The sequence below is a fragment of the Strongylocentrotus purpuratus genome, unplaced genomic scaffold (genome assembly GCF_000002235.5).
Source record: "Strongylocentrotus purpuratus isolate Spur 01 unplaced genomic scaffold, Spur_5.0 spur5_contig_861, whole genome shotgun sequence".
Lineage (NCBI taxonomy): Eukaryota > Metazoa > Echinodermata > Echinoidea > Camarodonta > Strongylocentrotidae > Strongylocentrotus > Strongylocentrotus purpuratus.
In genome coordinates this window covers 2,283,536-2,308,225 of record NW_022145570.1, presented here as the reverse complement: position 1 = coordinate 2,308,225, position 24,690 = coordinate 2,283,536, and the positions used below count along the sequence as shown (strand labels likewise).

The 24,690-nt window shown below is 35.7% G+C and overlaps 2 protein-coding genes across 2 annotated transcripts in view; both read left to right on the top strand.

The window, feature by feature from the left end:
* The window catches only part of LOC115929615 (neurogenic locus notch homolog protein 2-like), a 49,459-nt gene extending 40,091 nt beyond the window's left edge, over positions 1–9,368 (top strand). The window contains exons 41-49 of the mRNA XM_030999173.1: positions 140–262; positions 955–1,068; positions 1,551–1,679; positions 3,425–3,538; positions 4,025–4,141; positions 4,974–5,099; positions 5,678–5,797; positions 6,413–6,526; positions 7,206–9,368. Of these exons, the coding sequence (XP_030855033.1) occupies positions 140–262; positions 955–1,068; positions 1,551–1,679; positions 3,425–3,538; positions 4,025–4,141; positions 4,974–5,099; positions 5,678–5,797; positions 6,413–6,526; positions 7,206–7,360 (1,112 nt within the window). The 3' untranslated portion in view covers positions 7,361–9,368. The remainder of the gene's footprint in view (positions 1–139; positions 263–954; positions 1,069–1,550; positions 1,680–3,424; positions 3,539–4,024; positions 4,142–4,973; positions 5,100–5,677; positions 5,798–6,412; positions 6,527–7,205) is intronic.
* Positions 9,369–11,891: 2,523 nt separating this feature from the next.
* On the top strand, positions 11,892–24,307 carry LOC105441005. Its single transcript, XM_030999165.1, has 10 exons — positions 11,892–12,063; positions 15,802–16,069; positions 17,268–17,408; positions 19,028–19,216; positions 20,132–20,165; positions 20,625–20,769; positions 21,737–21,909; positions 22,382–22,525; positions 23,132–23,242; positions 23,945–24,307. Exons 2-8 carry the CDS (start codon positions 15,916–15,918, stop codon positions 22,392–22,394), a joined length of 849 nt encoding a protein of 282 aa, XP_030855025.1. The 5' UTR covers positions 11,892–12,063; positions 15,802–15,915; the 3' UTR covers positions 22,395–22,525; positions 23,132–23,242; positions 23,945–24,307.
* Positions 24,308–24,690: the final 383 nt, after the last annotated feature.

Sequence of the window (24,690 nt, the reverse complement as noted above, 5' to 3'; positions counted from 1 at the left end):
AATGCACAAGAACTATTATCAGTCGTACGTATAAATGCAATCTTAAACTTGTATTAGCCACACAAGTTTGTTTTCGAGTACAGTGAATCCAGTTTGCAATTACTTGACTTCCATTATTGACTATGTGCTTTGTATGCAGCTATGACTGAACAGGGACCATGTGATGAGGATCCCTGTGCTAATGGTGCAACGTGCATGGTGAATGGTGACGGGTTTCAATGCATATGCATCACTGGATGGACTGGGGAACGCTGTAATATGGGTATGTTGACAAACCTTTTGCTCTTGAGAACATGGGAAGTAAAGCCACTGAACTTGGTCACAGGATAGCATCATTTTGCCATCATGCCTATTTCAAACATCTTTTTCTCAATTCAGTGTTAGAATGTAAAATAAGCTTGTAGTCCATGAGGTTTGAGGAAACGTTTACGAGGACATTGATTGTGATATTTGTGAACCCCTTTTATAGGAAAATGCTGTTTAACCCTCAAAGCCACAGTAATAATCGTAATTTAAAGCATTAATGCTTATTGCAACATTTGCCAAGTATATATCTATGCATTTCTTTAAGGTTGTTCATCCTGTTCTCTCTATTGCTCTCTCTCTCTCTCTCTCTCTCTCTCTCTCTCTTTGCTACCCCTCTGTCTGTGTGTGTGTATGTCTCTCTCTGTGTGTCTACTCTCTCTCTCTCTCTCTCTCTCTCTACCCTTACCCCCTCTCTCTCTCCCTCCATTCTTCTCACCCTCTCTATTTCATCCTTTCCCTTCCTTTCCCCTTCTCTCTCTCTCTCTCTCTCTCTCTCATTTTCTCTCTATCTCTATCTTTATTTATCATTCTCCTTTTCTGTCTCTCTATCCGATTATTTTCCCTTACACTCCTTTTTTTTTTATTTCTGGTCTATTATCTTTCTCTATCTCCCTATATGTGACTCGCTTTCGTTTATTCTATCGTCAGATATCAACGAATGTAGCAGTCAGCCATGTGCGAACGGTGGAACCTGCATCAATGGGTTAGGCATGTTTACTTGCCTGTGCTGTGATATATTCAGAGGTGACCGCTGTGAAATAAGTGAGTTGTTCTTGCCATCAAGATTGAGAGAAATTTATCACATGTAAACGGAACTTCTTTTTTTATTCGGACACTGATGATATTTGATAAGATAACAATTGAAAAATACATATGTTGTAATTTAACAATGATAATGTCATTTCATAATTACTTGCTAAGAAACGAAATGCATGTGCGTGTTTATGATATGCATATGGTATTGCAGGTTCAACGTATAACCATAACTTTGCTGTGACTTCGCATCAAAATCAATGCTGATGAAATATTATTAAGTTTCTACATTTTGACCTTTGCATGGATTCAAAAAAAGTATTACATATAACACGATGACAAAGACAACAATAAACAACGATTAATCTTCTCAGGACAAAAATGGACCTTGTGTTCCCAAAATACATCGTGATCAGGCAATTGCAACTTAAATTTATCAAAGCTATTCAAACAGTATGTTATTTTACTCTACTGTGTTTCTTATCAATCAGGTGTGGGTGACACTATCTGCGACCCCAACCCATGTCAGAACGGCGCCCTCTGTGTTCCACCTCAGGCTAATGACATACAGTATACATGTGTGTGTCCCGATGGTTACATCGGAGCAGACTGTGAATTAGGTGAGTATTTCTCAATTATCATTGCCCTATAAAACATAAAATACAGTCCCGCGAAGGTACAAAAGTATAATGACAGAAGATTCAATACCTTTTCATATTAAGAACCCATTGCACCAACCGTATACAATTAACCCTAACTGTACTGGGGGGGGGGGGCCTGGTAGGCCCCCCCTCGAAATTTTCGGAGATTGCGCCGCAACCGCTTGGAATTTTGAATTGTCGTTTCATGACTTTTTTTTCCTCAAGTCTTACGCACATTTTGATACCATTTTCGTCGAAATCGGATATACCTGTAAGGTGTTACGTAACAATTAGTATGCGCATGTCATCAAAAATATGCTATAATTGCATATATTCATGTACAAGCAGAAATGTGAATACTATGAATTGATATCAAATTGCTTTTATATGTTTCTCAAAGTAATGTATTCCAGAACAAAAAAATACATTAGAAATAAAACAATAGATATAATAAGAAATAAAAAACAATAAAATACAAAAGAAAATAAATGTTTGAAAATCGAATCAAATTTGCATAAATTATCATTATTAATTACACCAAAATAACTATTTTGTTTTAGAAAAGAAGTTTTATATGAATAATGGGTTTCAATTAACATTCAAAAAGTGGAGTAATGATTTTGTAATGATTCTAGTTCCCTGTATATTTCTAGATTTGATATTCATGAATGCGTATTCATAATTTATGCAAATTAACCTATGAGTTTTCAAATATAAAAAAATAATGTAACCTCATGAATTTGAGATGAAGGAAACATTTATTCAATACATTTTCAACATTCTTCACAAGTCTACAAACAAATATGAAGAGTTTCCTGTAAAATGCATAAAATTAGCATTTTCCATAATTAATTAGGCTATAACGACAAAAATTTGCATATTCAGAAAAAACTAATGATACCATCTTGTTCCTTACGTAAATATCTACAATCATGCAAATTTTCGCGTTCATCGGACTTTCGACGGCCGAGATCATAGGGGGGGGGGCCTCCCAGGCCCCCCCCCCCCCCCAGTCAGAGAGTGCTCGAAATAGCCCAATACAGTAAGGGTTAAGGGGGACCCTGGTGTCGTGGTCCACTTGCACACCCTCAATACGTTACACTGGAAGAAAGACCCCGAGTTTTCTTTTCCCCTCCCAGGCACAGGTGACGCTAAATACTTAATAATATCAATACAGGTATAGTATGAAAAACTATTAAAGTATGCTTATGACCCCTCCCCCCCCCCCCCCCCCCCATTCTCTGCGAACCTCGTGTTAATATTATCCTACTAGGGGCTACTTGTCTAGTCAAGCTATCTCTACTATAATAGTTCGGGCTCAGTTGTTCAGAGAGTGGTAATGTAGGGAGTAGTTGTCCTTTATCAGTCAGTTGTATAGCTACGGGAACGAATTGCTTGTATCCCTCCTAAGAATGTCATATAGTAATGGAAAATTATGAGCAGGAAGGGAAATTGTAAGGTAATGTAAACACAAGATAATGCATCCTCTTCTTTTACCGACTCTCCTGGTACGTTCGCATTTCTTCCACCTTGTTAGATCTATGTCCCCCAAACAACACCTGTGTCCCAAAAATGTCTAAACCTATGCGACGCCGATCGTATAATATAATGTCGCTTACGTTCACAGTGAAGATATTAGGCAAGTGGTCATGTCATTTTCTAAGAAGTTTCTGTACCATCTGTTCTAATCAGTAGCTGCTTATCAATTTCAATATCATCTACAGAAATCGACGAATGTGCTAGCAGCCCTTGTCTGAACGGCTATGACTGCATAGATGAGGTGAATGGCTATGAATGTAACTGTGATACAATTGCCATGGGACCCAACTGCCGGGGGAGTAAGTACCACAAGATTAAAGTTATTAACATTTTTTCTTTTCTGCTTAGCATAAAAATGTAGCACAACATTAATGTATGTTTATATCACCATCAGGGATAATAACAAAACAAGCAACACAACAAATTCACAAGGTCCTCTTTTCGAGTGTTTTTTGGCGTAGATTCTAAAACCAGTATTTATAGTTTATCATGATCATCGTCAGACGATAGTGTCAAATAAATATCAATATAAACAAAACTGAAATCTTAAACAGGTGGCATTTTCTAATACATAAATAACATCTCAACACACTTTAAGGTCTATCTGTAGGTAAATGCTGACCCCTATCGTCTTAATATCTCAGAGAAAGTAAGTGTCATATTGTCCAGTTTGAAAGGAGGGCAATTAAGATTTTCTTTTTCAAGCGTTTTTCTCTTACCTACTTATGTTACGATTTATTTTAAAATGTTTAGAGTTTAATTTTCAATTATCTTCCTGTTTCAAGCTCGCCAAGGCTGCCGTAGTTTCCCATGCCAGAATGGTGGTACCTGTATTGAACCATCCCGGGGAACCTTCATCTGTAATTGCCCCGAGGGCTGGATTGGCGCCGAATGCAAAACGGGTATAGAAGAAAATACTATAGTGACATATTTCGCAATGGAATGGAATGGAATGTGATGAAATGCAATCATAAAAATATACTTTTGTTCTTCTATACTTCCTTGTAATTTTAGCTAAACTTTCTCTTGATAAAAAGATTGAGATATGCCTCTCAAAATCTGAGCAATGATGGGAAATGGGAGAGGTGTCACAGTCGAGTGGTTGAAACACTTAACTGGACTTGCAAAGGTCATGGGTTCGAGCCTCTCATAGTTTCTTCTCTATTTTGCTTCTCTATACACAGGAGTAGAAATGGGGATCTAGTAGGATGAGAACATTATCTATGTTTTCATAGCATGTGTGTGTCTGTATAAAGTGCCTTGCCTACATGGCTGGAATGCCTCCTAATGGGTGGGGAGTACACTTTATGCATGGAATAGCAATTGAATGGAGTGACCAGGCTGTTATGTAATCATTAACTGCATATATACTAAATCGCTGTTTAATTCAGAATATTAACATTAAAATTATGATAGAAATTCATGCAAGTTGGTCTACTCCAACTTATCATCAATGTTCTCATAAGCAAATGAATTTACAAATTTATCTTTAGACTTTTCAATGATTTTCTGAAGTATTTTTATATGGTTGAGCTTGTTCTTTGAAGTCAGTTTCATTCGGAAATAATTCGACACAAGAACACCTTCTTTAACCATGTTTGCTTTTATCACTAGGTCATTTTTTAATCAATAGAGTTGCTTGTATTGAGTTTGATTTCATAAATAAAATTTGTCACTGAAAAATACTTATCATTTAATGTGCCTCTCTGAATTGTGTTTATTTCTCCCATACAGCTGATCCTACAGCTATAGTATGTACTGATACTACAATCTGTCAGAATGATGGTATATGTATCAAACAGAACGGCATCGCGGAATGTGTCTGTCCCAAAGGATTCTCGGGGTCTATATGCTCTATATGTAAGTACTTCAATTTGATTTCATATTTTCTGAAAAATTGTAAGAATTACATCTTTCAAAAAGTAAAAACGGTTTTTCATACAAGGTACACAAACGAAACAAAATCTAATCACTTCGATAAAGAGATAAACATTAGTTTGAAAGAGGAAGGAGAATGATAATCTCAAATTTAGCTCCCTTTTTTCAATTATAAAATAAATAATCTGAATAATCTAAGCACTAATAGCATTTAACCGTTTAACACAAACGAACATTTTTTTGTCAATGAGCATGTTACTCAGTTTGCAGTTCGAAGAAAGAGAATGGTGAACACATTGAAGATTAGTGTTAAGGAAACAATGTATTGCATCTAAATTATTTGTTTATAAGCCATGTAAACGGGTAAAAATACTTGGTGTACAGAGATTCTGTTTATATGTTGGTTTGGAGGAAATTATAAACGTTATACAAAATTAATATTTGACGTGATTACCGTTGTACAATATCATTATTCAATTATCTACGATTCCATATTGGGTACAAACTCCCTTTCAACTCAAGTTCATTTATTTTACAAAAACATTACTTTCTTGATACAGCTGATACCGTATGCCAAGGTCACCAATGCATGAACAATGGAACGTGTGTTGCCATTTCAAGCGAGGCTTATGAATGTCAATGTGACCCCACTTCATATGAAGGACTCTACTGTGAGAAAGGTAGTTACGATTGCATTACATGATACCTCCAATCAAAATTTAAAATTTTACTTTCATGGACGTTCTTACTTTTGAATAATTTGTTATTCAGTTCGCTTTAACAATATGACTGCTATTTTTAATGTTTTTTTAAATAAAACAATGATAATAATAGTGCACATTTATAATGCGCCATGTCTGTCAAAATGACACTGCTGGCGCAGTTGTGTGGAAATTGTATAATTGTGGGCATACGACCATCAAATAAGTCAGATCACTTACAATTTGTTATTATTCCTAGTCATTATTGACTTTGTATGCTATTACGTTCTTGGTAATCCCATGCCAAAGCCGTCTGATTCCAAAATAAACCGGAAGTATTATAATTGTTTGTCATAAAGGATATGTATATTTACTGCATAATTATGCAAAACAAGGTTAGACACACACTGTATGCTTTCTGTCTACGAGTAACAAAATGGAATTATTGGCACTTCTAGCACTTTACTCGAGAATCTTCTGATTGCAATTATCATGGCTTCTCATTTCTTAATTAACATTGTAACTCAGTCCAATTGAATGGTTTTTTTTTCGTTATTTTAAATATATGTTTTTAATCTTCTCACAATTTGACAGAAATCGACCACTGTCGTTCCAACCCTTGCCAGAATGGAGGAACATGTATGAATCTACGATCAATCTTTGTGTGTGCGTGTCCGTCAGATACGATTGATCTTTACTGCGAAACAAGTAAGTTAACATTTTGAGAATAACTAGGAAGACAACCTCACTTGACACGTCCCCCCCCCCCCACAAGAAAGAACATGTTCTAGAACCAGGTCTTTTGGAGTAGATTTAAGGCTACATGGGAGCACGTACCACCAATTGAAGGAAGAAAAGAGGTTAACGAAATAGAATTGAGAAAAAGGGGGATTTTCAATGGAAGATGGAAAGGGAACATTGACAGAAGATAATACTTCCCCTTTGTGGCCCTGTTGAAGTAAATCAGTGCCCTCATCTTCCTTTCCCAAGTGCTATACACCCTCAATGTATAGACCAAGGCTTTGCCTCTGTGAATGGTCAATCTATTTATTAAGTACAGAAAGGGTTGATGTTGTGTTTAATCTTTTCTTTTACTCATAGAAAGTGATCTAGGAGTATGCCCTCGAGACAATATCGGAGACGATAACTTTATATTGAAAGAAACGCAGTAATAAAGTGCATTCAATATACTTTATAATCTCAAGGATTGAATGTTTTGTTGATCATTTGGTTAGGACTATTTTTGCTCTCACCATGTACGAAAATCCTGCATAATAATAAAGTACAGTGTATTTTGAAAAATGCAAATGTGGGATTGGGAATTTCATTTTGGAAAGTTAAGTTTCACTGATATTAACCGTTAATTTGTGTGCATATTCCTTTGCAGAAATCGTTGCGCCGTCAGCATTACCTCAGACAAGCCTGGAGCAAAACTGGATAATTATCATTGCTATCCTAGGATCATTAGCATTTATTCTCATCGTCGTACTCTTAATAGCAGCCTGCCATTTCTGTGGGCGGCGAGAGAAGAAACCAGAATAGATAATTTAACATTAATATTAATACATTGATGTATTGGAATGTACCAATGCTATATTGCTACAATGCTACAAAAAATATATCACCACCATCAAATGAAGCAGATGAATGGGAAGGGTTCATATTATTAACATCATTATAGTGATTAAATCACTAGTTTGAAGAGATGTGCGTTGGTCTAGTGATCTGCTCTCGAGTCTTCACATAACGTGCATAAACGACATGGGTAGGTGCTAATCCAATATGATAATTTTTGGATAGAGACGCCATAGGTTGCTCCCATTTGAAATTGTCAGATCTGATTGATCAAGACTGGAGAAGAAAACAAAGTTTATCCCACACACGCACTGATTGTCCGGTTTTATTTTTCACTTTTAAAAATTACGTAATGTGGACAATTCCATAATCGTTGACGTAATTGCGAATCAATGAGCTTCCATTTAATGTGTTTCTACCACTGTGCAAGTAGTTTGAAGTTTAAAGGTTTTTTTCCTACAATGTTTAGATCTGCAAACTGATTATCAACATGTATAAATATTTTTTTTTGTCTGTCGATAGCAATCAGTTATTTAGTTATATATCTCATATATTAATGTTTGCCTTTTTCTTTTACGATTTTGATATTGCAACTGAATACAATGATTTTGTGTTTTTTTATGTTAAGGCTATATTGAAATATTTTCACATAAGATATCGTCTGCTTCAGTTCAAAGATCTATTTGTATGCATGTGATGCTTTTTTAAACGTAGAAGGTAGATATACTTAATATAATCTCATCATATTGCAAGAGTCATTGTGAAAAGTGGAATGAGATTTTAGGTCGACTGATCCCAGAAGTTATCTTCCCGGACATGTGCAGCCTTGGCAAATACATCGTACAATTAAATCATAGGGCAATCACCAATCACAGTGATAATTTTTTGTTTAAAGAAATATCGTACTAGAAGGGTGATAGTTCCGGAAAGATAAGTGTCTTGTAGTAACTGCAATCTTCCGGGGTATTCGTGTAGTAATCGTCTCTCCGTGGGGTATCGTCTAGTTTATATTTTAAAGGATGTTTATGACTAAAGACAATATGTCTATGAGGTATTGTCATAAAAGGACAACCATTGTCCTGGTATTAGTCGTCTATATAATGATTCTCTCTCTCTCGACGATTGTGTCAAATTTGTTGTTGTCCGGAAATTTTACTACCCAAGTTAGGCAATTGCCAGGGTGGGACAATCACCCAGATGTTAGCTGTCCGGCTAGGAATTGTCATAGCTGACTAATGCATACATATATATTCTCCAGGACACTCATTCCGATAATGTGTAAGGGTCACTACGAAATGGAATGTTATGAGTTAATTGAATGCTTCCATGAGAGGTCAGGAACTATTACATCAAGATTAAGAAGTGTGATGGGGCCCAGAGTCCTAGACATTATTCAGGAATCGGACAGCACATTTTGAACAGTTACGACAGAGCTATAATTATGTCATTTTTTTTCTCTCAGGACATGTGTAATTTTCAATATCTATAACGTAACCCGGTTTTATTTCGTATCTCTGTTCCATGTATTATTTTGTGTTTTGCATATTTCATTTGTTTGACCACCACACATTATCACGATATTGAAGAGTTCACAAATTACACAAACACACAAAATCACACGGAGGTTTGGTTAATAACAAAATTTGCACGATAGCCGTATTCGGAACTCGGGTTGAATATGAAAGGAGGGTTAGATCTGTAGATCATGTATCTAACACCTTTGTTAGATTTAATGTCTGCATCTTTAATCTACACGAGAGATTTGAAACAATTTTGAAATGTTAAGATTATTTGACAAATGTAACTAACAAATTAAAGAAATAGTACTGGACGTTTGATTTTGAAGTATATTCATAGAATACTTTCTGAAATATCCTAAGTCGTAGATGAATGATTGGAATTGCTATCAGTTTAAATGAATTAAGACAATTTTTTAATGTTTTCCATTTGTATGGAAATAAAAAATGTTCATCGGTAATTTGGATGATTTTATCTTATTTATTTATTCATGTTGATTTCTACTTATCTTCTAATTGTATTCATTTATTAAATTATATCCGCTTTTACTCTCCTTTTCTTACTTTGTCAATTTTAACCCGAGTTCAAAGTATTGGCCCACAAGAACGGTATTTATTCACGTGCCAATATTTTTGTATTGACGTTAATTGATTTGGTTTGTCTCTCACCGTCACATCACATTTATTGTTTTATAAAGATGCAGTTCCCACGGTGCTATAGGAGGTTCAACTCACCCACACCTACACATCCACAAACGCATTTGTATGAATGTCTTGTATTGCTGTCTTGTAGCTCATGAAATCATCATGACATAGGCATTAACATTATTTATATGTATATTTGAAATAATTTACCCCCAAAGTGCCGTATTCTTCAAATTTCTGTGAAAACCATCATGAGGGATAAAAGCATGTTGAAGAGAATGGAAAGTAAACTTGCACTATACTAGACCTTGTTTAAATTGACTATAATACGGACCATGGTATTTAGAATACTTTCTAGTTATGTGTTCGTTGTGAGTTTATTTATGCAAGTGTCGTGGTAATATTTCTGAAAAGTTCGTTCGTCGAAATCAAATGAAATAAATGAAAATTAGCGGAAACCATAACTATTTATATTAGCTTTTTTACGTGAGTAATCATGCAATGATTTTTCAAAGAAAGGGGAAATTTGTCCAATGCACTTTTTGACGCAGGTTAAAGAGTAAACGCTAAATTACAAGAATGGCAATGGTACGTCCAAATGATTTTCTTCATGTTTATACTAGTATTTTGTTACTCGGACTGGACTGTTTGAATGCCTTCAAGAATGAAAATTTACTGTATTATCTTTTGAGGCGCCTTAGTTTTAAGATGCATATGATATTAATGTTCAATACAGAGTTTACAGCTTAAGATATTAGTCATGTGATTTGCACCTTTTGAAACGTTGCTCCATTGTCTTTCAATTTCATTACCTAACAAAGTAATAATCTCCTCACGTCTTTTGTAATGTGTTAAGAATAAACATTTGTTTTTTTTTCAACAACAAAAAAACTGACGCTTCCTCCATCATTTTGTTTGCTTGTTTGTTTTCCGATGATAGAAACACAATGGTTTGGGTCTTCGTTCCCTTCTCCCATGTTCTAAACATTACCGATTTTGATTCAGTTTAGTTCATTTATTTCTTTTCTAAAACGTACATATAGTTTTACGAGAAAAGATCAATTCCATTAACAGTTCGTTTATGTATTACATAATATGCAGCCAATATGAATAATCAGAAAGAGTTATTTTAAAGCCCATTTATAGTTTTAGTGAGCATTTCTTATTTAGTTTTACTTGTTATTGTAGCCAGGGCCCGTGTTTTCATTATTATATATATTCTAGTCTGTTATAATACACTATATTTGTATGCTTTCTATCTCTGGTAAGATGTTGGCTCAGCCTAAAACTTTCTGCCTTGGAAAACAATATCTTGAATTACTGCAATCGATGTCAGTTGCGTGCCTTGTCATCTTACGTTTCCTTCATCCATATTCGCATGTTGAACTACTGTTTAGTTAATTTGTCTGTTTATTGTGAACCATGATTAGGGACATCCTTACGTGGGATAGAAGCTGACGTGGTTGTTAACCACGGGGCGTAGACCTTGGCCTAATAGTAATGTGTCATGCCAGAACGTAATCTATAGTGCCCGCGAGTACTCTAAAACAGAGGAATCGACGCTATTATATAAGCAGTATTTAGGAGTAAGCATACACTGAATCACAGCCCCTGTACTTCCCTCGTAACGTCAATCTTTGCATTAATCAGTAGCATTTGACACTTTTTTTTTTACTGGTTTCATCATGGTTTCATCGACGTCACAAAAACCCAAGAAAGCTATGCAGTTCCTCTGTCCTATAGGGAGAAAAAAAGCTGAGGATTTACTATTTGTTGTCAATTTTTATAAACATTTCGAACCTTTGTAGCATGTTGAAAGTAATAATTTGGCATTTTGAGAAAAGAAATAGTCACTCCTCGGCCATTTATAGACTACCCCCGCCCACTCTACCTCGCTCTCTCTCTCTCTCTCCTCCTCCTCTTCATATAGTTCTTGGTATTCTTACATTCGCATTAATTAAGAAGGGGGTAAAGCAATCTAATGCAGAACAAGATAAAATGATGAACATTGCAAGAAGAAAATAATGCGCAAACGTTTCAGTAAAAAAGAACGGAATAAAAAAGAAGATTTGGAAGTCATAAAAGAAAGTTTGAAACATCTAATTATAAAAGACCCGGTAGTGTATGATTCTTTCTTTCATAAAGTGTTCTTTTGTTTCAAAATGATACATGACGTAATATCAGGAAAAGTTGTCTCGTGTATAGGACAAAATAGGCGCCCTTTATTAGAGAATTATTTATCATCAACATTAATTGCACGCAACCGTTCTATACATCCGCGTGAGCCATGACTGCGCCGACCGAGCTAGACCACCCTTACTTATTCCACAGAGTGGTTATTCCAAAGTCAGTACAATACAGTAGCGGTGACGTACAGTACACGAGAGTGTCTCATATTACAGCTAGGATTACAAACATTTACTGAAATTTCCCTTTTAAATAGAAACGGTTGAAGCTCGCAACTACAAGGATCTGATTTTGTTCGTGATAGCTGACTTATTATACTGGGTAAGCTGTTATAAGTGCTATGCTAAACCATCTAGATACAGAGCATGTTTTCATGATCCACAACGCAAGATCTTTGGGTGCTTTGTGGTTTTGTATACAGTATGTTCGCAATTTTTATATGTTTTGTCTGTTTTCAAGAACAATCGGGAAAGGAATACTGTTAATATTCTTTAAAAATCGGTAAGTTTTGGTCAATCAAGCTTATATAGATTTTGTCGAAAAAAGATTTTCTTTGTTACTATATCAAATTGGTGTTTTACTACATTGATGAACTTCTGAAAGGATAATGTACAGTAGGTCAGAGTAATCCGTTTTCCTCTCCAAATCCATTGATCAGAAATGATTCAATGGAGATTTTTATAAAATCACTGGAGATTTGATAATGTCAGTATCAGCTATGCTTAAATAGATCTGGAAGTGCTTTACAAATATTTGTTGTTATATTCAAGAAGCTAAAGTTTAACTATTCACCCGTAAGGTCTATATTTGCGCCGAACTCAAGAGGTGATACAAGGGTTAAATAGTATTATGATAAAGAAGCTCGTGTAATATTTACAGGCCGAGACATACTAAGCCGGCCCCTACGAATTATAGGCCTCTACAGCGTCCCCGAGACAGGGGCCACAGAGGAAGGGCCGTATCCCCTGAAAATCACCCCTGGATTATTACCCCCGGTAAAGGAAACGTTTACTTTCGTTGACCAACTTGCGGTGTCCCTTGCCATGTCCATCATGAACAGCTTCGTCAACGATGTCTTTGAGCGCATCGCCAATGAATTTTCCCTTCACATAACGACTATTTTAAACAATCACTGGGCCCTGTTTCATAAACTTGTTATCAGTGACAAATTGATTTGATTTGATTTGATTTGATTTGATTTGATTTGATTTATTGGTTTCTGCATCTTTTTTCCTTTTTTTCATCATACATTTTCATGAACATAATATGGCTTGATACAATATTTCAAGTGTATATAATTTTATACAGATAATAAACGATATTAAACAATTAAATTGAATTTAAACAAATGTATTGAATGCATAATTAACATACATTAGATGCAGGAGGGCTACAGAAATAAGCATAGTAGCTTGACCTGCCCGCAGCCCTCAACTTAGATACAACAATACAAATAATAATTAAAAAAAGAGTGACTTGCAGAGAAGAAAAGGAAAGGGGAGAGAAATACTACATTTCTATGACAAATTTGCTCTCAGCCAATCAAATGTCACGATTTCAGTAGCTAATAACAGTTATTGTAACTTGTTATTGATAAAAAGTTAAATGCAACAGGGACAAGGTTGTTTTGTTTATGAGGTTTTCCTGAACATATCTTTGCCAAAAGGGGGCAGGACATTTTCCCCCCACTCTCCCATCTCCCATGGTGGATATTGTTGGAGTATTTAATGTTACGATCATGTCGGAAAAAAGTAAGCCTGATGTGACCTTGATTCAATTTACTGTAATTTACTAAAAACTAAAAATACATGAAACAAAATTATTATTTCCTGAATTCGATGAAATGAGAACTACACTGTTCTCTGATAAATTGTTCTGTGTAATTACCTTGAAGACAACTTCATATTATGTGATTCATATTATATTGTTAACTTATCTATGCCTCATCGATTTCTTTCATTACGTTTTTGTCTTTATATTATAGTTTTAGTATGTATTACAATTCATTTTCTTTCTCATTGCATATTACTAATTTGTTTTGTTCCTGACATTGCTTACTTTTTCCTGTTTAAATTTGATTTATAAGTCGTTAATATCCTTTATACTTTAAGATACATTTGATTGTTTTGGCAAATTGATTTAAAACGCTTCTATTATTTAGAAATATAATTTATTATTTGTATTATCAAAACAAATATGGCATATAGAACAGTGATTCAGGCTACACACACTGCATGACAAAATATTTTTCTAGGAATATTTTTTTGCGTTTTTTCGTTGCCTAGCGATGTGTGAATACAGAACTCATACTTCACGCTAACCACTTTTCAATATCAACTTTCACTCGACAATAATGACGGTGACAGCTGGGCCTCTTGCTCACTTTATCATCATCAATTCACTAATTATGACTGTCAGTTTTTGGCTCAGACTCCTCTGTTGCTCTTTTGTGGCACCTCCTATTAACGTTGACAAGCAACCATATTCAAGGAAGTTTGCTGTTTACACATTATCTCAACGCTGGAGTGGCGTTTGGATTCTTTTACAAAATCCTGGATCCGCCCTTGCTTATTTTGACAGTTTTAACAACCAATCACGGAGTAATATAGGTCACTCACTCTGCCTGATGTACAGAATCGTCTTGACGATTGATTGGACAATTAGAGTTCATTATTATGTAGGTCATTTTAATAGGCTTTAATAATTGACTCATAATCGCTTGTATCCGTTTTGGTAATTCTCTTCTGTATACCAGATATATTTCAGATTAGGCCTGCGGGTTATAATGTTAGAATGAACAATATTATTCGGTCATGATACTACTGTTGGAAGGCGCTATCACATTTGAATTTTAGATACGTTTGTATAGACTGCTCTGATTTCTTGTTCTTCTTCCACAGGTCTAATTGTCCTCAAAGAATCTTCCATCCCAACATGTTTGTTTGTTTGTTTGTTTTTATTTCCGTATAAAATCATCACAACATACAAATACATACATAAATGAGATATACGGCGGATAGCCCATTTCAGGCGTATTAACAAAATACGCCTGTTCTTCCATGGGGTCCGACATCGAATTTAGCAAATATTGTATGTCCATAGATTGAATATTGAACATTGCTATGTAGACTATGACCAGTGATTATCTCTAATTAATGCATTCATTTTGAATTTAAAACTTTGAATGGTATTGCGTTCCTCTGTGTGTGTGGTTTCTTTTTCTTCATTTGAAAAGAGGGTTGCTTGTTAGGACATATAGCATGCATTCGTACATAATACTGCAGGTTTCTGCTTTTCCTTCTTCCTTACATCCCCCTCTCTCCTCGGCGATGTATAGCCTACCCCCTACCCCCCCCCCCCTCTCTCTCTCTCTCTCTCTCTCTCTCTCTCCTAATACAATCTATCTAATCTTTCTCTATTTCTTTCTCTCTCTTTCCCCTCTCTATTTTCCCCTCGTAATACTAATAGTTACCCCCTCTCTCTCTTCTTCTTCTTCCCCTTCTTCACGCCTTTCTATTTTCTTTTAAAAGCACACTAAGCTGTCTTACTATTCAGTACTGTACAAGTGGGAAAATTACGACTATTAGTTGTCAAATCGACTTTAGGGCTATAGAGCCCAAAAGTAATAGTCTTGATTTTCAGACAATTGTACCGAATGGTCATACGTTTTATGCTGCGCAAAGATTCAATCAGTTTAATCTTGGCCATCACAAGAAGTGGGTTATTGATGTAGACAAATGCTCATGTATCCTTTACAACTCTGTTCATGTATGTTATTACCAAAGAAGGAAAAAGCCAGTCAGTCACTCAGTAGTGTCTGACAGTGAAGTCTAGCAAGTAAACGGGTTTCCTTGCATAATTTGAATATGATGACACTGCTAACATTTAAATTTCACAGATAGGACATACATGACATATTTATAATTCCTGCAAAGTTCTACAGACTTTGAGGTTGGCTGCAAAAGGGACATAGTACCTTTAAGCCATTGTTTTTTTTTAGAGGTTATACATGTTTAATTAAATATTTAATTAGATTCTGAATGTGATTTTTCCCGATAGGAATCCTTTCAACGACTTCAACAGAATAAATCACGAGTTCCATTACAGGAAAAATATCTTCACTGAGCCGCTGCAATTTCGTTTTGAGAGAAATTTTCTACCATATTTTAAAACATGGGACCGGAGCCCGAACCAGAAACCACGCCCGAGGCCGAGCCAGAGCCGGAGTCGGAGCCCGAACTTTCACCAGGGATGTCATCTCAGGATGGTGTGACTCTCACTGAAATGATGGTTCCTCCCTTCGCATTGATCGGCTTGTTATTATTTGGTAAATATTTTCTTCAGAAGCTTAATATTAATTATGGGGGCATTATTATAATTATTATAATATTGATAATGATGATGATTACAAAATAATAATAACAACAATGACACACTACTATTCTACTACTACTACTACTACTACTACTACTACTACTACTGTCAATAATAATAATAATGATAACAATCATAATAAAAATAACAACCATCATGATCATCATCATTATCATTATCATCATCATCATGGTCATGTTATTGTTATTATTTTTATTTGTGTTTGTATTATTGTTATAATGATTATTATTGTTGTAGTTGTTGTTATTATCATTATCATTATTATCATCTTCATTAATTTATAATTATTATTATCATCACCTTAACTGTTATTATGTGTAGTAGTAGTAGTAGTTTATTTGTATATTTATTCCGTTTTATTTAAACAGGGTAGCCCCGTCAGTAATCAAAGAACTGTGTTCCAGGGAGCCCTGTAAACAAATGCAACATATATATATATATATATATAGTTATATATATATATATATATATATATATATATATATATATATATATGAAGATACAAACTACTCGAGAAATATAAACATCATCGACATATTAACAGAAAATAAGTAAAGAATAAGAGTGAAAATGAATTAGTAGTAGTAGTAGTAGTAGTAAAAGTAGTTGTTGTAGTAGTAGTAGTTGTTGTAGTTGTAGTTGTAGTAGTAGTAGTAGTAGTAGTAGTACTGGTAGTAGTGGTAGAAGTACAGTGGTGGTAATGATGGTACCAGGATAACGTAAAGGAGAATGGGCGGGGTGAAGGAGCAGGACCTGCATGGTTGGAGAAAATTAAATTTAGTTTCATGACAGCTGTATTGATTGTACTCTTGACTGTATTCTTGACACTTCCTAACATTAATTCTTCGTGATGATTTGATAAACAATTAGTCTCCGTAACCTGGTAAAGAGAGGTAGAATTGCACTGCAATTTAACCCGAGGATGGGGTAGTCATGCTAAACTTTGAAACCAGTTCCGACCTTTTGAATGTTATATTCATTATTCATTCGTTACTTCAATTGTTTGTATATATTCATTTTGAAATTGCACAATGATCAATATCCCTACGCCTCATTGTAATGCATCATCCTGAGATTTCTTCCATCAAAGAAATGTAACGCACTACTTTATTCTGTTAATCGTGTTTAAGGGATGATGATACTCATGTTTACAACGTGTTGGAAGAGGAGAGCAAAAAGGCCACAATTCCGAAGCAAAACTGCTGACAAAGTTGAGGTTATTCTACTTGGGTCTATGACCGAATCTCAATGCGGCGAGCAATCAGAGGAATGTGAGTATATTGATCATTATAAGATAATAATGAAAGTTATAATAATAATATGATTATGATAATTATAATAACAATAATATTGATAAGGAGAAGAAGAAGAAGAATTGGAAGACGAAGAAGAAGAATAACAATAACAATAATAGTAATTATTACAACAAATAATTATCAGAATAAAAATGATAATAATAATGATGATGATAATAATAATGATAATTATAATAATGAATAATAATAACAATAATGATCTTCATCGAGAACATGGAGATTGATACCAGAAATTGTTAAGTTTCATGTTCTTATCGATCCCGTGTCTGCGACTTTGTTCCGATGCCAAATATTCAGTGCAGTGGTAGCTATACAGAACGTAGGAAACAAAATCAGTTGTGCAAGACATGAAACATGTGAAAGTATAAGCTTTCGATAATCAGTATAATTATATTATTGTACTTAACATGCGGTTTAATCTTATTTCATTTTAATATTATCTATATTTCACGTTAAATTTGTACTAAGACATAATATGGCAGAATATTCATGCTGTTCTTCATTTCTTGGGGCAGAATTTACCAACGTTATAATATCCATGATGACCTCACGATTAAAAATGGCTGCCCAGCATGAATGACCTCTTTTTCAACGATATATTGTATTCGCCAGGAATTAATGACGGGCCTTACAGGCCATTACTCGTAACACTTAACAACTATACATCCATTCGATGGCTTTATAGTTGTTAAGTTGTACAAATAATGGCATGTAAGGTCCGTCATATGTATTCTGCTATACATTCAAACAATTTGTGGACGATTGTAACAGTCTGAAGAGTAAAGCTTCTTGATTAGCTTATATTAAACATTTAAATATATGTAGTAACTGGAGAATCAACAAAGCCTGTAAACACTTTAATTCATATGCCTAGGATGTTTGTAAACTATATAACTAAAAGAAGTATGTCGCAACCATGGCATCCCACGCAATACACAAAGGACGAATTTCTACACCTGTAAATCCGATATCACATTGAAGAGATGTGCATATAGATATTAGGTTGGCAGAAATTGTGTGCCCATTAAAGTCTCTACGTTGCATATTCATCCATATTAACTTTGATAATGAATTGTAATAATCGTAATTGGTGTGAAAACACAAATACATGTATGAATAGGAAAAACTATGCCACCAGTGTCCGACATTTTTTGTATACATTGTCTTCTTCCATTTTTTTAAATTAATTTTCTTTTTCCTTTTTTTCAACTTCTTTTCTTCTTCTTTCTACACCATCTCCTTCTTCTATTTTGCTTCTCCTTCTTCTTTTTCATCCTCATCATCACCTCCACCGTCATCATCTCCTTAGTTTTGTCTTTCTTCTTTTGCTGCTTCTTCTTCTTCTTGATCATCAAAATATTCTTCTTATTTTTATTACTAATATCATTACCAGTAGTAGCAGTATCAGTAGAAGCAATATTCTTGTCATCATCATCATCATCATCATTATCATCATCATCATCATCATTCTCTTCTTCTTCCCTTTCTCTTTCTGTAAAAAAGAAAATCTTGTAAGGTTATTCGATTTTGATACTTATATTCGTTATCGAAACACTCGCTTTTTCTCCTGACAGTTTTAACCTCCGGAGAAATCAAATCGATGGAGGCACTAAGACGACACTACAACAGACCCCTGTCTTTGTTTCTCATCACCTTGCCAGCCATCATCTCTCTATCTATCGGCCCATGTCTACTCCTACTTAGAGCCCCTCTGATAGCCGCCTTCTGGCCCAATGGTCTACCCAATATCAATGATGGTGTGGGTAAGTCAGAGACGGATCCAGGAATTTCTTTTGTTATAAAGTGCGGCAGGCGCGTACACAGGGGGGGGGGGGGGGGGGGGGGGGGGGGGTGTTTGGGGGGTTAAACCCCCCCCCCCCCCCATAACCCCCTAAACCCCCCCCCCTTGGATTTTAAGTAAAAAATATTCCCATGGCTGACCTAAAAAAGCTGACCTTACCCTCCCCCCCCCCCCTCGCTTATTCAGCGGCTGGCTGAGTCGTTGCGAAATTTTCGGCCCGATTTATAAATGTTAAACCCCCCCCCCCCCCCCCCCCTTGAAAAAATCCTGTGTACGCGCCTGAAGTGCGGTACAATTCCAAAATTCAAAATATTCTAACAAGCAAGCTAGCAAGAAAAACAAACTTATCCCATTGTCGGTCAATAATTTGGGAAGGGCTTGTGTACTAAAGGTATGCCACGTAGGTATTAGAAGGGTGTGGATACATGTCGGCTGTACCCCATCTCTAATCCCATCCCCTAAATCCGCAAGTGCTGAAGTGAAATTGATATCAGAGAGGTCTGGCCAAAAAAAATATTGGTTACAACTTGTTTAAATCAGCGCCAGTTGGTAAAAGTACTGTGAATCGGGTTCGGATCCATATCGCAGCACTAACGTCCTTTGACAAGACATAAATCTACTTTTGCCACGCTTGAGCCAGGTATACAATGTATACCTTGGTCATGTTTCATAAAACTTAATATTAACAATGAAACGTTACAAAAACTGTTATAAGCTACAAAAATCCTTGTATTTGATTGGCTGAGAACAAAATTGTTATAGATTTCTGACAAGCGTTATTGATAATGATAATACGTAAGCTTAATTAAGCCGAGGTACTAACATCCGAAATGAAATTAAATATGATGGCTGATGACTCACCTTTCTTATTTTCCAGCCTGCTTCATGGCACCAGCTGGGCTTGTATATGCGTAAGTTTTTACATTATTATATAAAGTGTATCATAAAGTATTTAAAGTAGATGTGTCTGATCAAAGACGAACATTCTTTCACAGTAAGCCTACATGTCCGATGTAGAATCTTAAAACCTTTCCAGATATGTTTATTGTTTTTTTAAATTCTGAATGGATTGAGAATAATAAAAGAGCTCCCTTCAAAACCAGATGTGAGCAAAGTTTATATTTGATAGGTTCTCATTTCACCTAAACCTTCTTAGGCAAGAAATATAATATCGTCCGACTGATTTTGTTTTGTTTTGTTGTTCCTATTGAAAATTATAATTTAGAGGAATGAGATATAATGAGCTGGCAATTAGTCGGTGTTCTTGTGTGTTTGGAAATCGAGTTTTCATGAGAAATTATTACTATAGTATTCCTATGGATTGTTATATATTTATTTATTTTCTTTTCTTTCTCGCTCTTTAAATAAAGAGTCACATTCGGTTTTACTTTTCAATCCGTATTGGACAAGCAACGCGGTATCACAACCACAGTCTCCACCGAAGTAGGATTCCTCGATCAGATTCTCGCAATGACGTCAAGGATGACGTCACTGACAACAGAAGATAGACTCAAAGTAAGCAAAGTTAATCTATTTTTTTTTCTTTAACATTTTTGTTCTGGATACTAATATTTCCCAAAGACTGGCAGTTGGTCATTTTACATTAACCCAGCAAAGCACTTTCGTAATCTGCCACGTACCTATTTATATTTAGTTTATAAAAGGAATATTAATCAAAAGCTAACATAATGTGTCAGGTCGGTGATGTTATCACAAAAATGTTATGTGATTTTTTTCGTGCACTTAAAGAAGATACAATGAATAGCCCTTGATTTGTTAAGAACACTAACCGTAAGGCAACACAAATGTTGATCACCTTTTCCCCCTTCGAAATGGTAGATGAAAACTTTCGACCTGCTGGATTCAAAGCTATAAAGGTATATTCTAGCATGTTAAAAACATCAATCTGGAGACGTGAAAAAGTGATCACTCCTCGGCCATTTTAATTGGTGATTTTGCATTTAAATTAATAGAGTGCAGGTCCCAGTTTGACCTGAGTAACCGGGCCACATCATAAAAGCTACCGGGAACTCAGAGTAGCAGAATGGCATATACTTATGTCTACATTTTAAGAAAGGGAGTGACAATATAAACAGCACCACCCCAGCATGTTTCTTTATTCTCTCCCTTTTTTATTTTGTTATTTATTTGGATTGGTCACTATTTATATCCGTCCTCCATCCCTTACCACAAGCTATTTCACCGGGGCCTTCAGCTTTACAAGCTTGCTTTCATGTAGGTCCCTTTATATTTCTCTCATTTAAATCAGTACTCTATATTGACCACTTATCCTTATGTTATTTATTATGTATTATTGATTGTTATCTTACCACGCAAAAAACAACTTGTACTTTATTTTGAAATGTATATGTAACATGAGAAATATGAAAATAAATGAAAGGAAGCAATGAAATGATATAATTCGATTTCTTGGATATCATTCATATTTTTGTTTCTCGATTCAAATTGCTCGTCTTCCCAGATCTACAGGTTGGTGAAGACAGAGATCATTTCTATCATGCAGCAGATTACTGGTCGACGGGGTGTGAGCTCAAGGACTACCACCATGACTACTCTGCAGGTCAGATCTGGGACGTCGTCCATGTCTTGCAGAAAGATGACACAGATAGAGACCACTGTGATACTACCATCGTCGTAAGTCTCTACCCATGTTCACCCATTACCAGCCGACCCACCCATTTACCCCTCTCCCTCTATTCTCTCTCCCTCTCTCTCTCTCTCTCTCTCTCTCTTTCATTCGTTCATTAAGAAAAAAAAAGTTGTTCGCATGAAAACATGAACTTCACAAATTAGCTTCTCCTATACATTTTGTAATACCGGTATCCAACCGATTTTTCATTAACTGTTGTAATGTTGAGAATAACGTAGGTTAGAAATATTATCTCGTTAACTTGTTTTCTTTGCGAATAATGACTACATCACCTAAGCAAGACTTTAAAAAAAATGCGACTGGTTATCTTGTTCATGGTTGATGAAAGTAGGCAAGGTATAATGTCATTAAAATGAAAAGCAAAATAATTATAGCCTGCACACATTTACATAAATAAAAATGAAAATATTCAGTGTTGTATCTAATTGGGTTAAATTGTCATATTTCCTTTCGCAGGAGAAAATTATAAGTAATCTTCAGGAGTTGGCGACCTGTTCAACACAGCGTAACATGGCCCTGCACTATACGGTACACCCTCTGCTGTGGACGTTCTTAGAGGTGCTGGGATTCTTCTCTTACTTCGGTGTCATGCTTATTGTGGTAAGATAAATGCGGAAAATAAATACTATACTATACTCTTTGTAATTCAGAGCTCTGGATGAATTAGTATACATGCAGTACATGTACATTTGGTTGGCAACAGATGGCGCTATTACTAAAGTAGTCATATGAGCAGTTGATTTGTATTGGCGGAGAGGGGCGGAACGAACCTTCTGAACACGATATATCTCTTATCACCTCTTCTTCCAGTCAATCCACCCCTCGCCTTGACGTCATATTTAGGAGCACTCTTATCCCTCACCCACCCTCTCTCTCTCTCTGTCTCTCTCTCTCTCTCTCTCTCTCTCTCTCTCTCTCTCTCTCTCTCTCTCTCTCTCTCTCTCTCACGATTTGACCCTATGCGGGATACGCCACTGCAATAATTCAGCCCATGCTCAGAATTTGGTGATTTTCATTATTGTTTCCCACCATTTTTGGAGGCCTTCAAACGGGACAGACGCATGTCGACTTCGCAATACCATCCCTATGTGTTGAATGTCCACCACCTAAAATCATGATAATGTTAAGATCCATGCTCTGTAGATCACTATTTGTAAGTTATGATTACTATCTTCAACTCCCCCCGTTCAATATTTTATTTTATAGACGGAGTCAAGTCAAATGGACCTCATGATGTGTATCATAACAGTATTCTCAATTAGTTTGCTTTGTTACGTCATTGGTGATCTTGATCATCCATTCAGCGGCTACTTCAGGGTGAGTTGAACCATTCGAAAGAAAAAAAAAGGGGGGGGGGGGACCAACACTTCTATTTGTAATTCAATCTTATATGTTTTCCTTTCTTCTTTTTTTTCTCATTTTGTTTCCTTTTTTTGGGGGGGGGGGGAGGGTATCTATTTCACCTCGGTCGTGAAACAGCCTACTACATAAATTAAGGCTTGACGCCAAAGTGAGCGATTCTTCTGCGCGTCGTTACTTAATTTTGAACAAGGGATGGGCATTTAATAGGGAAAGTGTCATTACATCTTTCATTTGAATTTTCTGTGCAAATTGGGTATTTCACCCCTACAGCTCCCCCCCCCCCCCCCACCACAATCCTTATCAACGCCCACTCATATTCCTAATAATCGACATCACATTAAAAAATTGATAGATTCAGCACAAAACATTTTACTCGTGGTATTTGTTTCCCATATCCATAACGAACAAGAAAAAAATACTTTCCAAATATATTAAGATAAAGACATAAATTTGAATTCTTTATTTCATTGTTTTCTTTTTTTTGCATATCATATCGTTCTTAACCCTCTGCCTCCCCTTTCTTTCTTTCTTTCTCTCTCTCTCTCTCTCTCTCTCTTCTCTCCTCATCTCATCTTTTTTTCTATTTGTTATCCCTTTTTTCTCTTTATTTATCTCTCTGTGTATGTCTCTCTCCCTCTCACCATCTCCATCAACCAGGTCAATCTGAGTACATTGTGGCATCTGGTTGGCAAAGCCGAGTATTTCTACCACCAGGAGCAGGGTCAAGATTCGAATTGCATCCATACACCAAGTACCACATCCCTCTCCACTGCCACGCCCAGCAAGAAACTTTCACCCTCTACCCCCAGTGCTCGATCAAGACAGACTTTATAACAAAAACTGTAGACTTTATGTCGACCTTTTTTCCGTAGCTATTATGTAAATTATTCGTTTAATAGCTTGCTCTATTCAGTCAACAATTACCTGTAACTTTTAAATATCCCTAGAAGAATGGCAACGAACTCAAAGCCAAAATATTAAAGCTTATCTGCCATAGTTTACAGGAGGGATTAGAGCGCTCTGCAAGGTCACTGGACAGGTGGTTATCTCATCAACTCAGCTCTCAGTTAACATAAGAAAAAGAGGATCATGGGGGACCAATGGTCACCGATTAGGCATTGGTTGTTATATAGAGGGCGCAAGTAGCTACAAGTAGTGCAGTGGCCCTTTAAAGGAGTGTTTCGTGATTATCTCATCTCCTCCGATATAAGACTAGTTTCTGCAGGGGATTTTATTTTCCGCATTATTATCATTATTAAGCCTATTCCTTTAAAATTCTTAACGATAATTCACATGTGCGACCCTTCTTTTGCTTCAAATGTAATCGAGGCATTTGGTATTCACTTTTTTTAATATCTAAAAAGTTTTGGCTTACATATACGATATGCCAAATAATTGTTCAT

Bases quoted from the DNA above. Each gene is read 5' to 3' on its own strand.
- LOC105441005 (XM_030999165.1), top strand. From the start codon at position 15,916: ATGGGACCGGAGCCCGAACCAGAAACCACGCCCGAGGCCGAGCCAGAG. The intron at 17,409-19,027 runs GTGAGTATATTG...TTCTCCTGACAG, and splicing joins CGGCGAGCAATCAGAGGAAT to TTTTAACCTCCGGAGAAATC. The intron at 20,770-21,736 runs GTAAGCAAAGTT...TCGTCTTCCCAG, and splicing joins CAACAGAAGATAGACTCAAA to ATCTACAGGTTGGTGAAGAC.